The sequence below is a fragment of the Stylophora pistillata genome, chromosome 5 (genome assembly GCF_964205215.1).
Source record: "Stylophora pistillata chromosome 5, jaStyPist1.2, whole genome shotgun sequence".
In the NCBI taxonomy this organism is placed as follows: Eukaryota; Metazoa; Cnidaria; class Anthozoa; order Scleractinia; family Pocilloporidae; genus Stylophora; species Stylophora pistillata.
The window spans coordinates 8534669-8551344 of NC_142523.1; the positions used below are offsets into that span (position 1 = coordinate 8534669).

At 41.5% G+C, this 16676-nt stretch overlaps 1 protein-coding gene across 1 annotated transcript; it reads left to right on the forward strand.

Moving 5' to 3' along the window:
• The first annotated feature begins 4246 nt into the window (after positions 1-4246).
• LOC148730097 (uncharacterized) lies at positions 4247-15408 on the forward strand. Its single transcript, XM_088760988.1, has 2 exons — positions 4247-14600; positions 14850-15408. Exons 1-2 carry the CDS (start codon positions 9254-9256, stop codon positions 15206-15208), a joined length of 5706 nt encoding a protein of 1901 aa, XP_088617114.1. The 5' UTR covers positions 4247-9253; the 3' UTR covers positions 15209-15408.
• The last annotated feature ends 1268 nt before the right edge of the window (positions 15409-16676 follow it).

Here is a 16676-nt window from a genome sequence, read left to right on the forward strand (position 1 = left end):
TTGGAACACTACTTAATATCAGCGCCTGTATAGACAGGCCTACTGATTATACACTTAATGAATGGTTCCGAGGAAAACAGTTAATTTTGTTTCCCCAAGAGTCCTGATTTTTTCCTCGACCTCTTTTCGGGAAACATCAGGACTCGAGGGAAAACAAAGCTAACTGGTAGAGAGGCATGGTACGTTATTGATCATGAACAAGTCTATGAAATCAAGTTCATAGAGAAAGATGCTTTAATTCAGGTTATTTTATGACTTTATAGCGTGTCCAGGTTACTGTGCAGCTTAAACATCTTGCGGGAATTATCTTGTGGATTGGCCTTTTTGCTTTTCGATTTGTTCTTTAAGTTTTGTTTGCTGGTTTTTATACTCGTAATTTTTTCGTTTGTTTCTTTCCTATTTACTTTAAATGACATTTATTACCAAAGGGAATAAATTAATTTATGCATCCTGCGCCGCGACTTTTCATTATCCCGGATGGGTTACATCCGGAACTTATAATAGGAGATACTTAAACATCCGAATATTTGATTTCGGGCCTCTTTTAGTTAAGCTTCGGTGCAGGGCAAACATTCCCCACCCTATTAACCCGCCCAATGTTTTCGAGCATTCTCAGAAGTGCGTTGAGTCCTCTTTCGATGGGTGTTTGCCCTCACCTTTGCTGGGATTAGGTTTTTATTTCCGGTTTCACTGTAATTCGATTTGGTATTAATAATAAACGGCCACTCAACTGAGTGGCCAAATTACGGCAAATAAAGGTTGTCCGTTTAATTCTCCCAGCAAACCGTGCTCATCCCTAGCAATGCACAGTGTACAACACTTGGTTATTGGCAAGCGAGCAAGAGGCATAAATGAGTTTTACAGGAGTTTTTCTTAATTGATCATGGTACAGAGATTACTATTATTAAAGGAACAAAACCTTGTAGCAATGATAAAACTGCGGCTATGATTTTAATAAAAGAACCTTTGAAAACATCTAATAATTTTATATCCCTAGTCCGCAATGGGAAAGTTGTTTCAGGGACATATGGTTCTGATTGAAGATTAACGCTAAATATATCGTAGAATGCAAAAAAAAAATCGATATTTCATTAAAAAATTGTATGTTAGGATAAATTAGGCAGAGACTTTCACTTTTACTACAGAGACCTTCGCCAGCATATCACACAATATCTCTTAATTGTTCCCTCTTCTCACTCGGAAGAGATATTATTAAACTCGGATCCGCCAGCGGACAATAAGTGTTCTGTATATTCCATAGGTACTGAATACCTATTTCAAAGCGAAGACAATTTTAAAACACATTTTCAGAACATCAAATGCAGAGAACACTAGCGCATAGAATAAGCTCGCAGAAAAGCTACTTCAACTTTCGACTAAGTATTAACATTCAAGTTCTCAATACAATATACATCAAAGGTTGGTATAAATAGTTGATTAATCTACTTGCAGTTCTGACATTGTCTCAGTAACTTTTTTTATATGTACACAAGGATATAAAAAACTCTCTTCTCACGGAGCATATATCAATTTCAAGTGAGTTTAATTGCAAATCAGTTTGATGTAACTGTCTTGGTTTAATCCAATTTTATGAGCCTTTTTGAAGATCTGATATATTTTATTCACCTAGCATGAGGTAAACTCAGCCTATTTACAAAAATGAAAAATTTGTCTGATTTTGATTCACAAAGATATTTCGCGCGCAAAAACATGTTCTTGAATAGGTAAGAAAAATAACGAAAATCATTGGTGCTTTTGTTCTGGTTTTAGCAGACTTCGACAAATCGACACATTTTAACTACTAACACACTAACAGAGGGCCTGGTTACATAATCCGGGCTGGCGCGATTTTACCGAGATCTTGGCGCGTGTGTAATCAACTTTGTGATTCCAAGTCAAACGAGCCAGCCTGGTTAGCCGTAATCCTGGTTTTGAATATAAAGGGTTTAGAGGATGGGAGGGAGGTTCAGAAAATCAGAAAATTTGAACCATAAGAATATCATAGAACCCTAGCAAGGCCTTAGGTAAGTTTTACTGTGATACAAACAACATCCTTCAACCCCCCTCCCCCCCCCCCCCCATTCTTGTAGGCGACAAATAATGACCATTCCTTAAAAAGCATTCACCCCCCTCTTCAAAAAAGAAAACAAAAAAGGAGGCAAAAATATTTCTCTTCGGACAATAATGTTACCATACTGTGTCGTTTATCGATTCGGGGATTTATTTCCAAGAGTTTTCTTTTCTTTTCTTTTTTTTTATATTCTTTACGATATTTCGATGCAAAATTTGCCACAGTGGTGGAACAAAAGGGTGCGAGGGCAAAAATTAGCATAATTCTCCCGCGTATGAGTGTTTGCTGGGCGTTCTCATCATAAAATAATCTCAGTGGTTAAATAGTTAGAAAAGTAATTGGAAGATTTGAAGTTCATAAAGCAACAAATGAACAGCTTTCCGACTTTCGGTCTTTCTTCCAAAGATGGTGATTCAGTTTAAGGCATATTTAACAACAGATTATTCAGGTTTATAATCTCTTGGACATAACAAACTCCTCTTCTGAGTTTCTTCGAAGAATAGCATTAAACAAATGTAACTTTATAAAATTCATTTTATTAAACGAGTAGATTTCTAAAATTTCCTGATTACGCAGTAAGTCACTTTGATGAGAAAGTACACTGTCTGTTGAATTATTGGGCATTTTCAAATCTGTCTTTGTTTTGCTGCAGCGGTGGCCACATGTTATCCCTATCTTAATTTGGTACCTAGATCCCACTGTGTGACTGTAACCTCTTGGCCATGAATGGTCTGGGTACGAGGATTGAGATACTATATCGTACACAGACCTTTTACATTAAATTTACACCATAGCATCTGGTACAAGATTAACCCACTCTCACATAGATACCCGTAGAACTGAGCGGGCAGAGGAAATGTCCTACCCCTAACTTCCACTTAGTGAACCAGGACGGCGCTCTGGGATTTGAACTCTTTTCTGATATAAATTTCTCTTGTGTTCCGATAAATTTGCATGGCTCTTATCGCGTGAGTGAAAGCAATCTATTGTATTAACCATCTCCTGAGAATTACTTAAAGTTTTAATAATAGAGGCATTGTAATGAACATCACGAGATGAACACGCCTCGCTGATTTTGAAATATTTGCTTTACCTTCGCGATTCTACCGAAGATTGCCGAATTCAATTACTTTTCTTCTGTTAATTGAGATTTTGGGAGTTCAACTCGTCAGTTCCCAAAACCTGTGATCCGGTAAGTTTCGTCGATTCTTATTTTTTCTCAAGGATTTGAATGGAACGCTCGGACAATTTTGGCATACTTTGTATCATTAAATTCAATAGTCGATGTGAGCTCGGTTGACTCAAACTGATGATACTTTCCCTTGGCTCAAATTTACCCTAATAACACTAACTTTAGGTAATAAAATCATTTGGATATATCAACAAAGTTGAAATGGTAAATTGGCCACCGTAACGATTACTAAAGCTAACGTTTCGAGCGTTAGCCCTTCGTCGGAGCGAATAGAGGAATTGTGGGTTGTGTGTGCTTTTAAAGGCAGAAAATGGAGCTACGTTAACTTTAGGTAGGTGTCTGAACAGAGCTGATTGACACGTCCCAACCTTTACTCGTGATCGATAAGAACGTGGTAACATTTATGAAAACGTGACACATTTAGCTAATCCTTCTAAAGTAAACGTTCTTATACGGAACAAACTAAATGTGCGAAACGACTCTCGATCGTGCAAGAAGTGTATACATGATTCGTTATTAATTATGATAGAACAACTGCAATTCAACTCCAGTCCCGATACCTCGAGCCTTCGCTAACCCGAATCCATTTACTTCTCCCCGAATTACGAGGATACTACTGTAGATTGGTAACTGGAATAGTGGTTAGATGTAGATATACATACAGTTACTTTAGTCATCATTACGGATGCAAGTTACATGCTCTGCTGGGTCAAGTAAACAAATTACAAACAACATCTCACAAGGGCTACTTTAGAGAAGAAATTTCAAATTAGTACTCGATAGTTACTGGATATGATAAATAAAATTCAGAAACGATTTCTGCAGACTAGTGCCGGCTGTTATTTGTTGTTTTTCAAGACAATTTTGCAGATAAGACATTGATGATAATGGCCTCGGTGTGATCACTGATGCGCGGAAAGGAAGAAAAGATCGATCATAGAACCACTGTGTTATATGTGACGACTTAAATTGCTCTTAAAAAAAAATTCTTACATTAAAATATTTTAAAAGTTTTGTTCGCAATTTTTTTTTTTAATTTGAATTTGAACATTCTAGGAAATGTAGATCGTATTCAACTGATGTCATTTGAAGAATGTCGATTCCATTAAATTAATTAATGGTAATACGTTGCCAGTAATTACTGACTTGGCTAATACTGCGTCCAAATGAATGCTGGGATCGGCCGAGCCAGTACCAGGTCGCTCAAGCGGCATGTTGTCTCGCGCGGCCTCGATCTTTGTCGTATGAAATGCAGAGACAGGAAAGCTTCCTTAATTTTCCTAAAGTTACGTGTTTTCAAACCTTTCTTCTTTCCGTGATGGGCCGAAGAAATCGTTGATCTGTGTGGGAATGTGAAAATGACTGTATTGTATTACAATAAAATTTACCTTATCCCCGCATAAAGCTTTACAATATTCTTATGATCCCCACTCCCCTCATCAGCGAGTAACTGGAAGTCAATTTTATATAGCCCTCCCTTTATACTCTGTCGGAACCCCCTCAAAAACTAAACTTTGTGACAATAAATTCACAATTAGGTGTTTCTTTAAGTATAAGTATGTAACGATAATTTCAATTTGGTCTAATTCATCTGTAAAGGCGCGTTAAATGCATGGTGTCAACATCTGTTTCGACATGCACTTAACACTTTGTTGAAGCAAATGTTCGGTGCGTTTGAACAGGTCGTCCAACATTGTTGAAAACGTAAAAAGTGTTAAAACCTTGTTAAAAGCGTGTTGAATCAAGTTTAAATCAGTTCAAACTTTCATTCAACATCGACTCAACTTTTCCTTGATAAAACCATTTGAAGAACTTTTAAGGGCCTCTGAAAGGCCTCCGCGCAAATTTGTTTTTGCGTTAAACATCTGCTTAACATCCGTTCAACATTTGTGGAACGAATGTTAGTGAAATGTTAAAACCGTTAAACGGGCCTTAAATCTCGCATTTGTTTGGATCAATGTGAGCAACTTCGAGGTTACCCCTCCCCCAATGAACCTTACAGTCACCCTTACTTGTGACGAGTTGACTGTTGCTGGGAAGAGTGGGTGTGCAGTTTCTTTAATTCCGTTACTCGCACGAAATATCGTTTACACTTCATAACATTGTAAAAGAAAGAAATCATGACCCGAGATTTAAACCCTGGGTAACTTTTTTTCTAAGAGTTCCTTAATTAAGCGTTCACCTGATTGGATTCTGTGGTTTCACTTTACGTTAAAATTAAAGGTTAAATATTTCTCTTTCTGTGCTTGCTAATTAGAGTAAAGGGCTTTTTAAACAGTTAACTCGCATGAGTGATCAAGACAGAATTTCTCCATACAAAATCAATACACTATCAAGCAGACACGTAATAGGCATTTAGGGGACTATTAGTTGATTCAATGCCAAATTCTCTCAGCTGACATCGTAAGAATTGTATGGCAGATAGTAAGGAGAATTACAAATGAGATCTTGGGAATGAAAGGATTAAGCGATCTCTACACGGTTAAGAGCTCCGACCTTTTTATCAGCGAATCTAATACCTCGGCTCCAATAGTTCATATACTATACTTAAAATTCGCCCTAAGATTTTTTTCCACTAGATTTTTCATGAATCTCGAACGACTGATTTCGACTCTGATGGAAATGCTTTGGTGCTGAAGCAAAAGCAATTCTTTTAAGGATTTAGGAAGCAGTTTTCCAGGAACTGTTGAGAGAACTGCTTTGGGACACTACTTAATATCGGCGCCCGCATAAAAAAGCCTACATTACACACTTACTGTATTGTCCCGAGGGAAACAGTTAGTTAGGTATACAAAACTAGGGAAACAGGGAAACAGTTAGCTAGGTGAAAAAACTAACTAGTTTCCTGAGGGACCATACATAATTGTTATGTTATATATTTAGACTTTCCCATATGGCAAAAACATACAAATACAAATTGTATCCCGGTCGGGATACATTTTTATTACACGACTCGGGCAGTCAGAGGGCCAATAACTAAAATCAACCGATCAAAAGGCTCTATTGCCGGTCAATATTCTCTCAGTATTGAACCAGGCACTGTCCCGAATGGTCCCGAATGATACCGCACTTGTCTCCCTTTGAACTTCAATCGTATAATAAATCTCTTTCTAATTCTATATATGTATTTCATATGTTTGTTGTTTAATAAATCTCTTATTAACCAAGTTTGCTCGGGACCGTACTGGAAGAATATCGGCCCTCGGTCTTTTTTGTACGGACCTCGCTACGCTCAGTCCGTACTGTCAAAACCTCGGGCCGATATTCTCCCAGTTCAGCCCTCGCGCTTGGTTAACAAGATATATGTATTTGATCAGGGGCACGTTGACCAAGAATCAACCAATCACAGTGTCGTTGCCGGACGACAACTGTACTCGGTTGATTCGATATTTAAATAATTTTCATACGTAACAACACCGCTCACGTTGCTCCCAACTCAACTTGTTTTTATCTCTTGCTACAACAACAACAACAACAACAACAACAACAAAGTCTTTATTCGCACTATTTCAAGAGGTTACTACAGATTATAAAAGTCATAATATATAAGAAACAGTAAATTACATCAATAATCAAAAGTAAAATGTGCACAGGGACCAAAGTAGCATAGCTTTCGAGTTGGCCACTGTCACGTGTAATTAACTGGTGTATCTTAACATTTACACCTGACTTACTTTACTTTAATTCTATATTTACACTAACCAAGGTATTTATACAAAGTTAATATTATAAACAAAGAGAAAAGAGAAATGAGTAAACAAGTAAATAAATAAATAAAAATTAAATTAAGTTTAAAAGAAGGAGAACTAATTTTTTTTTTACATTGCAGTTATATAAGTACTCATGGTAAAGGTGCTAAAGTAACAAATATTGGTAGATACGTGAATTTTAATGAATCAAAACAACAAAGACTAAGAACAAAGAAACTAAAGTAAACTGAATCAATGCATTCTAAGAAGCAGATTGCGAATTTAGAAGATATAGCTTGAATTATTTGGAGAAGCGATATTAACATAATTTTTTTAGATGCAGTGGAATAGCCTCTCATATTTTCGATGCAATGAAAGTAAAAGTAGAAGCTCCATAATTGTTATGTATTAGAGGCCTACGGAAGTTAAGGTTAGATACAAATCTAGTGTAATGGCTATCGAAGTCAGGAGCTAGAGGTAGAGTTCAAGAAAAAACTTGCCGGGATGCCTGTTGGATTGTTAATTATTTTATGTGCAAAGAGTGCTACACGAGCACGCGGCCCATAGCCACGAGCTGATATGTCAATTTACAACATAGTAACGGCTAAAAGTTGAGGAAGCGGGAGGGACACACAGTGATCGTTTCGTTGAGTGAAAGTCTAGGTATATAACAATATTTAATATTTCTCGTAAAAAGTTTGGTGTCTAAACATGACCCTTAATATGTGATGTTATCTTTTTGTGAGAGAAAGGTTTCTCGCCAGCTATAGTGTCGGTTATTATTTGTCGTTTTTCAAGACAATTTCGCAGATTACATATTGATGATAACGACCTCAGTATGATCACTAATGCGGAAACGGAAGAAAAGAACTATGAACCACTACCTCGTTCTATGTGACGACTTAAATTGCTCTTACAAGCTTTTTCTTACCTTAAAATATTTTAAAAGTTTTGTTCAGATTTTTTAAATTTGAATTTCAGCACTCTAGGAAACTTGAATCGTATTCGATTGACGCCAGTTAAAGACTGTTGAATCAATTAAATGAATTAGTGGTAACGAGTTGCCAATAAACGAATTGGCTAATACTGCGTCTAAATGAACGCTGGGATTGGCCGAGCCAGTATCAGGTCGCTTAAGGGGTATGTTGTTCCGCGGCCTCGATCTTTGTCATTGTTGTATGAGATGCAAAGCCAGAAAAGCTTGGTAAACTCGCTTAGAAATTGTGTGTTTGCAAACCGTTCTTCTTTTCATGATGGGTTGGGGAAATCTTTTATCTGTGTGGGAATGTGAAAATGACCGTATTTTATCACAGTACAATTTACTTTATCCCCCCAGAAAGCTCTGGCAGTGAGTTTTCTACAGTCCCACTTCCCTCCCCTCCCCCCTTTTGTACTCTGTCGGAGACGAAAGAGTATAAAGGGAGAGCACAAACTTCCCAGTTAACAAATGCGTACTACCATTTTCAGTTCAGTGAGAAGCGACGAAAGTTTGGCGACCAAGTTTTGAGGTTAAAATATTATTTTTGTTGTTGTTGTTTTTGATATAGGCGAAGTGTCGTTTGACTTTTTTTCCAAGATGGGGCTCACGTTGACGGTTAACGGTTTAAACGGAGCCCTTTTTACAGTTGACGATTAAATTTTAGGTCATACATCGGTTAACGGTAATTTTTTGGAATGTCGTTTATAAGACCAACTAAACGCGCAAATTGGGCTGTCAAATTGGGCTGTCATTTTTCATAATGACGTGGTTGTTTAGAACTGTTAATTTGTAACACCTATTTGATAGAGATGACTATCGTTTTCCGACACCGGAAGTGTTTCCACACCGGAAGTCAGTTTGGTCGCGGAGTTAAAAGACTTACGTAAATGTATGAACAACAGATGTTGACCCCAGTTTAGGCAATCGTTTAGTTCTTAATTAAGGATATCTGAGACATTTGACGGCTAACATTGGCTTGCTTATTTGACGGTTGACGATAGAAATATTGAGTTTTTGACGGTTGACGGTTAATATTTTGGCCATTTCACGGTTGACGGTTAACCCCATTGAGACCCCCTTCCAAGTTTGACAGTTGGCGACCCACAGCTTTTGAGATTTGGTTACCAAACGAATAAAATTTCCCCTGACAACCTTATGGTCAAATCCCCGTCCCAAAACCTTGTCCGTGTCTTACCCAACTTAATCGTAGTAAATGTTTAGACAAGTTTAAAAATTCTTAGTCCTTAGAAAAGATAAACAAAGTGATATAACTAACTGACTTGACTAATGGCGACATTGCTTTTGAAAGGGTCTGATTGAATATGGCCGCTCCAATGGAATATACTGAGGAGCAATTGAATTACTACAGGATCTGTTGCATTGTCACCGATGTACTAGCTGAGGGCCTTCGAACAATCTTCAAACAAGAATGGGATAATCGCTACAAGGCAACCCTGGGAGAATGGAAAGATGCACCAAAAAATGGAATGGACTTTGAGAGCCATGAATCCCCACGAAACAGAAGAAGAAACGCCCTTCTCTTGAAAACTATGATCAATGGTGACAGAGCGGAATGGGATTGTACCATGCTGTTTTATGCCATTCTTTATTCCGATTCCATCTGCAGTCTCCATCCAGCTGTTCAGTCAAATGTGGATGATCTCAGAAAATTTCGTAATGAAGACTTTGCGCATAGACCACGAGGCTTCCTATCCAGCAGAGATTTTCAAGATGATATTTTAAAGGTGAATACTGCATTTCACGCACTCGGTCTCCCCACTCTACAAATCCGTGCAATCCAAACTCAGACAAGTTTCCCCACGAAAGAGTTAAGAAATGTTTTGAAGAAAGTTAACGACCTTCAACAGGAGGTTCAAAATAAGGAGACAAAAATTCAACAACAAAAAAAGGAACTTGTTGAAAAAGAAACAAGACTTGAAGAAAAAGACAAGGAACTTGAAAAAAAAGAGAATCAGCGGCAGACGCTTGAAGAACAGCTGCAAACCAAAGTTCCCCCATTTTGCATTCTCCCCCCTGAACCTGCACATGACGTCTCCCCTCGCGAATCTGATGTTGGTAAAATCATACAACATCTCAAAGCACTCAAAAGCTCCAACAATCACAGCTTAAGCACCTTGTACTTATCAGGAAACCCTGGAAGTGGAAAATCTCAGCTGGCTCGACTAGTAGCTAAGCAATTTTTCGACGAAAGCAAAGAAACTCCCTCTGGGATTTCATTTGTTATGACGCTTAATGCAGAAAATTCAGAGACACTTTTGGAGTCGTATGTCTCTTTCGCTCGAAACTGTAAATGTCCGGATTACTCAGTTACAGACACTTATAATTCCAAAGATCTGAACACAGAAAAGAAAATTGCAAGTCTCAAGACCCTGATAAGCGCAAAAATTGGGCTTTACACTTCGTGGTTACTGGTAGTTGACAATGTCACTAATCTGTCCCAGGTATATACTTATTTGGCAGATTTAGCCAACCAGCAATGGATGAGGGGCCAGTTATTGATAACAACGCAAGACACCGCGTCTATTCCTTTGACAAGTTCTTCCATTCAGCAAATATCAGTAAGTGAAGGGATGCTTCCTGACGATGCCAGCTCTTTGTTAAGGCTCCTTTCTGGTGTCACTGATGATAAGATGGAAAAAGAAATTGCACGGTATCTGGACTACCTGCCACTTGCTTTGGCCGGCGCCGCCGTCTATGTAAGACAAGTTCGGGAAGGTAAAATAGCTCCAAACTTCGGCTGGACCGACTATCTAAAAAAACTTGAAAAAGGACAGCGACGCACAACTGAGAACATTCTAGCCAAGACAAACCCAAGTTACCCAAAAACAATGACCACAGCAATAACACTCGCCTTGGAAAAGGAAATTAGTTCCGACAGAGTTATAAAGCACTTGTTCACTTTTCTCTCTCTTTGTGCGCCACAACCAATATTAAAAGATATTGCTGTCGAGTACATTATGGAAATGGAAAAGGAATATGAAGATAAAGATGCAATTGGCGTAAAGATAAAGCGATGCCCATTGTTATTGTTTGACGAAGAGGAGAGCGGTGTGTACATTCGAGTGCATGGAGTCGTCCATTACGTTGCTAATTCAATAACGAAAAAATGTACAAAGGATGAGAAAATCAAATCCATATTGGGAGCTGCTTTATCCCTCTCCAGATTTGAGGATCAAGATTCTCTAGTCATTGGCACGAGAATTGTCCCTCATTTGGCAAAAGTGATTACAGACGCAAACCCCTTCTTTTCTAAAGAAGGAATATCGCAAGTCGCTCATATTGGTGGATCGACTTTGCAGGACTATTCTAACGTCTTTACAACTCTCGGAAATATGTGCTGCGACCACTCTCAATATCCAGCTGCAAGAAGCTACTTTACAGCAGTCCTAGCAATCGCCGAGTTAAGAAACCCAAGTAATGAATTACAAAAAACCTTTATTTATAATAATCTGGGCCGTGTCCACGAGCAACTGGGTGACCTAAAGCAGGCAAAAGACTTTCACGAACGAGCCCTGGATGTTCACCTGAAAAAGCTCGGACCTGAGCATGTTCATGTCGCAACGTCTTACAATAACCTGGGCCTAGTCCACGAGCAGCTGGGTGACCTAAAGCAGACAAAAGACTGTCACGAGCGAGCGCTGGATGTTTGGCTGAAAAAGCTCGGACCTGAGCATGTTGATGTCGCAACGTCTTACAATAACCTGGGCCTTGTCCACGGGCGACTGGGTGACCTAAAGCAGGCAAAAGACTTTCACGAGCGAGCCCTGGATGTTAAGCTGAAAAAGCTCGGACCTGAGCATGTTGATGTCGCAACGTGTTACAATAACCTGGGCCTAGTCCACATGCAGCTAGGTGACCTAAAGCAGGCAAAAGACTGTAACGAGCGAGCGCTGGATGTTTGGCTGAAAAAGCTCGGACCTGATCATGTTTCTGTCGCAGCGTCTTACCATAACCTGGGCTTAGTCCACAGGCAGCTGGGTGACCTAAAGCAGGCAAAAGACTATCACGAGCGAGCGCTGGATGTTACGCTGAAAAAGCTCGGACCAGAGCATGTTAATGTCGCAATGTCTTACAATAACCTGGGCCTAGTCCACGAGCAGCTGGGTGACCTAAAGCAGGCAAAAGACTGTCTCGAGCTAGCGCTGGATGTTTGGCTGAAAAAGCTCGGACCTGATCATGTTTCTGTCGCAACGTCTTACAATAACCTGGGCCTAGTCCACAAGCAGCTGGGTGACCTAAAGCAGGCAAAAGACTATCACGAGCGAGCGCTGGATGTTTGGCTGAAAAAGCTCGGACCTGAGCATGTTGATGTCGCAACGTCGTACAATAACCTGGGCCGTGTCCACCAGCAACTGGGTGACCTAAAGCAGGCAAAAGACTGTCACGAGCGAGCGCTGGATGTTAAGCTGAAAAAGCTCGGACCTGAGCATGTTGATGTCGCAACGTCGTACAATAACCTGGGCCGTGTCCACCAGCAACTGGGTGACCTAAAGCAGGCAAAAGACTGTCACGAGCGAGCGCTGGATGTTAAGCTGAAAAAGCTCGGACCTGAGCATGTTGATGTCGCAACGTCGTACAATAACCTGGGCCGTGTCCACCAGCAACTGGGTGACCTAAAGCAGGCAAAAGACTTTCACAAGCGAGCCCTGGATGTTCGGCTGAAAAAGCTCGGACCTGAGCATGTTCATGTCGCAACGTCTTACAATAACCTGGGCCTAGTCCACGAGCAGCTGGGTGACCTAAAGCAGACAAAAGACTGTCACGAGCGAGCGCTGGATGTTTGGCTGAAAAAGCTCGGACCTGAGCATGTTGATGTCGCAACGTCTTACAATAACCTGGGCCTTGTCTACGGGCAACTGGGTGACCTAAAGCAGGCAAAAGACTTTCACGAGCGAGCCCTGGATGTTCGGCTGAAAAAGCTCGGACCTGAGCATGTTGATGTCGCAACGTCTTACAATAACCTGGGCCTAGTCCACGAGCAGCTGGGTGACCTAAAGCAGGCAAAAGACTGTCACGAGCGAGCGCTGGATGTTAAGCTGAAAAAGCTCGGACCTGATCATGTTTCTGTCGCAACGTCTTACAATAGCCTGGGCCTAGTCCACAGGCAGCTGGGTGACCTAAAGCAGGCAAAAGACTATCACGAGCGAGCGCTGGATGTTAAGCTGAAAAAGCTCGGACCTGAGCATGTTGATGTCGCAATGTCTTACAATAACCTGGGCCTAGTCCACGAGCAGCTAGGTGACCTAAAGCAGACAAAAGACTGTCACGAGCGAGCGCTGGATGTTAAGCTGAAAAAGCTCGGACCTGAGCATGTTGATGTCGCAACGTCTTACAATAACCTGGGCGTTGTCCACGGGCGACTGGGTGACCTAAAGCAGGCAAAAGACTTTCACGAGCGAGCCCTGGATGTTTGGCTGAAAAAGCTCGGACCTGAGCATGTTGATGTCGCAACGTGTTACAATAACCTGGGCCTAGTCCACAAGCAGCTGGGTGACCTAAAGCAGGCAAAAGACTGTAATGAGCGAGCGCTGGATGTTAAGCTGAAAAAGCTCGGACCTGATCATGTTTCTGTCGCAACGTCTTACGATAGCCTGGGCCTAGTCCACAGGCAGCTGGGTGACCTAAAGCAGGCAAAAGACTATCAAGAGCGAGCGCTGGATGTTAAGCTGAAAAAGCTCGGACCTGATCATGTTTCTGTCGCAATGTCTTACAATAACCTGGGCCTAGTCCACGAGCAGCTGGGTGACCTAAAGCAGGCAAAACACTGTCACGAGCGAGCGCTGGATGTTTGGCTGAAAAAGCTCGGACCTGATCATGTTTCTGTCGCAACGTCTTACAATAACCTGGGCCTAGTCCACGAGCAGCTGGGTGACCTAAAGCAGGCAAAAGACTGTCACGAGCTAGCGCTGGATGTTTGGCTGAAAAAGCTCGGACCTGATCATGTTTCTGTCGCAACGTCTTACAATAACCTGGGCCTAGTCCACGAGCAGCTGGGTGACCTAAAGCAGGCAAAAGACTATCACGAGCGAGCGCTGGATGTTAAGCTGAAAGAGCTCGGACCTGATCATGTTTCTGTCGCAACGTCTTACAATAACCTGGGCCTAGTCCACAAGCAGCTGGGTGACCTAAAGCAGGCAAAAGACTCTCACGAGCGAGCGCTGGATGTTTGGCTGAAAAAGCTCGGACCTGAGCATGTTGATGTCGCAATGTCTTACAATAACCTGGGCCTAGTCCACGAGCAGCTGGGTGACCTAAAGCAGGCAAAACACTGTCACGAGCGAGCGCTGGATGTTAAGCTGAAAAAGCTCGGACCTGAGCATGTTGATGTCGCAACGTCTTACAATAACCTGGGCCTAGTCCACAAGCAGCTGGGTGACCTAAAGCAGGCAAAAGACTGTCACGAGCGAGCGCTGGATGTTTGGCTGAAAAAGCTCGGACCTGAGCATGTTTATGTCGCAACGTCTTACAATAACCTGGGCCTTGTCCACGAGCAACTGGGTGACCTAAAGCAGGCAAAAGACTTTCACAAGCGAGCCCTGGATGTTCGGCTGAAAAAACTCGGACCTGAGCATGTTGATGTCGGAACGTCTTACAATAACCTGGGCCTAGTCCACGAGCAGCTGGGTGACCTAAAGCAGGCTAAAGACTGTCACGAGCGAGTGCTGGATGTTTGGCTGAAAAAGCTCGGACCTGAGCATGTTTCATGTCGCAACGTCTTACAATAACCTGGGCCATGTCCACGAGCAGCTGGGTGACCTAAAGTAGGCAAAAGACTTTCACAAGCGAGCCCTGGATGTTCGGATGAAAAAGCTCGGACCTGAGCATGTTGATGTCGCGACGTCTTACAATAACCTGGGCTTAGTCCACAAGCAGCTGGGTGACCTAATGCAGGCAAAGACTGTCACGAGCGAGCGCTGGATGTTTGGCTGAAAAAGCTCGTACCTGAGCATGTTTATGTCTCAACGTCTTACAATAACCTGGGCCATGTCCACGAGCAACTGGGTGACCTAAAGCAGGCAAAAGACTTTCACAAGCGAGCCCTGGATGTTCGGCTGAAAAAGCTCGGACCTGAGCATGTTGATGTCGCGACGTCTTACAATAACCTGGGCCTAGTCCACAAGCAGCTGGGTGACCTAATGCAGGCAAAAGACTGTCACGAGGGAGTGCTGGATGTTTGGCTGAAAAAGCTCGGACCTGAGCATGTTGATGTCGCAACGTCTTACAATAACCCATCGTCTGTGACTTTATTGCAATGAACGTTGGACTTTTCTCGGAGTATGGTTCCTCTAGAACCTATTAAGTTTAATTTCTAGTTTTGACATCGAAGTAATTCTTTAAAATTTGAAAATTGTTCATAGTTTAAATCATCACAACCATAGTAACTTTTGGCGTGCTGTACGTATTGTAATCTTTAACTTAGTAGGCTAATTATTAAAGGAGTTAAGTAATGGCACTTCTGTAGTCGATGGTGTTGTGTTTTGGTGGTTGAAAAGATTGGTTGTTTAACAATTGGTTCATGCTTTAGCGTGCACTATCGAGTTATGGAGCACGCGGGAAGTTTGGAGAGCACGAAAGAAGCGTAAGAGTTGCCCGAGGCGATAGCCGAGGGCAACTCTAGCTTCTTTCGTGCTCTCCAAACTTCCCACGTGCTCCATAACTCGATAGTGCACAGCTGAAAGCATGAACCAATTGTTTTAGAACATAGCCGGTAGAATTGTGCATCAAATCCGACGGGAAAAATGGACAACAATATCAGTTGAAGCGAATCGTGACGGCGCTGATGCCGCGTCTCCTTTTCCTTTGTTTTTCTCTTTTTCTGCCTCATTTCAGAACTCTAGCCCAAGGGAAAAGGTCGAAACATTGTCTTCGTTTTCGGACTAGTAGGCCGAGTTTCTTTTTGTATCCATTATTGTCGCGAAATATATTATTTTTCCCGCGCTAAGAATCGGCCGCTCGCGCGAAAAAAAAATTTCTGGCGAAGCGATTTGCTGACGCTGTCAGCGTGCACTATCGGGATTTTGAGCACGCTTACAAATATTGAATTTGATTGCGCGGTTCAGCTAGCTATGTTCTAATAGAAAAATAGATAAAAGCTATGGTTCCGTTTGGCAAAAACCGCGCGAATGCACAGAATCCGCATGGCTCTAATCATACTCCATTTATCAGTCATTTTCGCGGTGTGAACACGAGCTTGTTGATACACAAACCTAAAAGAATCCGGGACAATCTCACTCCTACAGAACGATAAGCCATACGCTCACTTAGGGAACGTAAAGACATAATTAGAAAACCCGCCGACAAAGGTTCTGGTATTGTTGTTATGGACACAACCTGGTACATCTATGAATGCAACAGACAACATTCTGACACTATATTGTATAAACGCTTGACAAACGACATCACTGCTGATATACAAAAACGTGTTACCTTTTTTGTTAACAGGATGCATAACGACCAACTCATCAACGAAACAACAAAACAATACCTCTTGCAGACTGACGTAAGACCAGGACGATTTTACATCTTACCCAAAATACACAAACCCGGTAATTCAGGACGCCCTATTGTCTCATCCAATAGCCACCCCACTGAACGAATATCCCAGTTTGTTGACCACTACCTCCAACCACTCGTTCACAAACTACCATCTTATATCAAAGACACCAATGACTTCCTCAACAAACTGTTTTACATTGGTAATTTGCCCCCTAATTCTTTACTAGT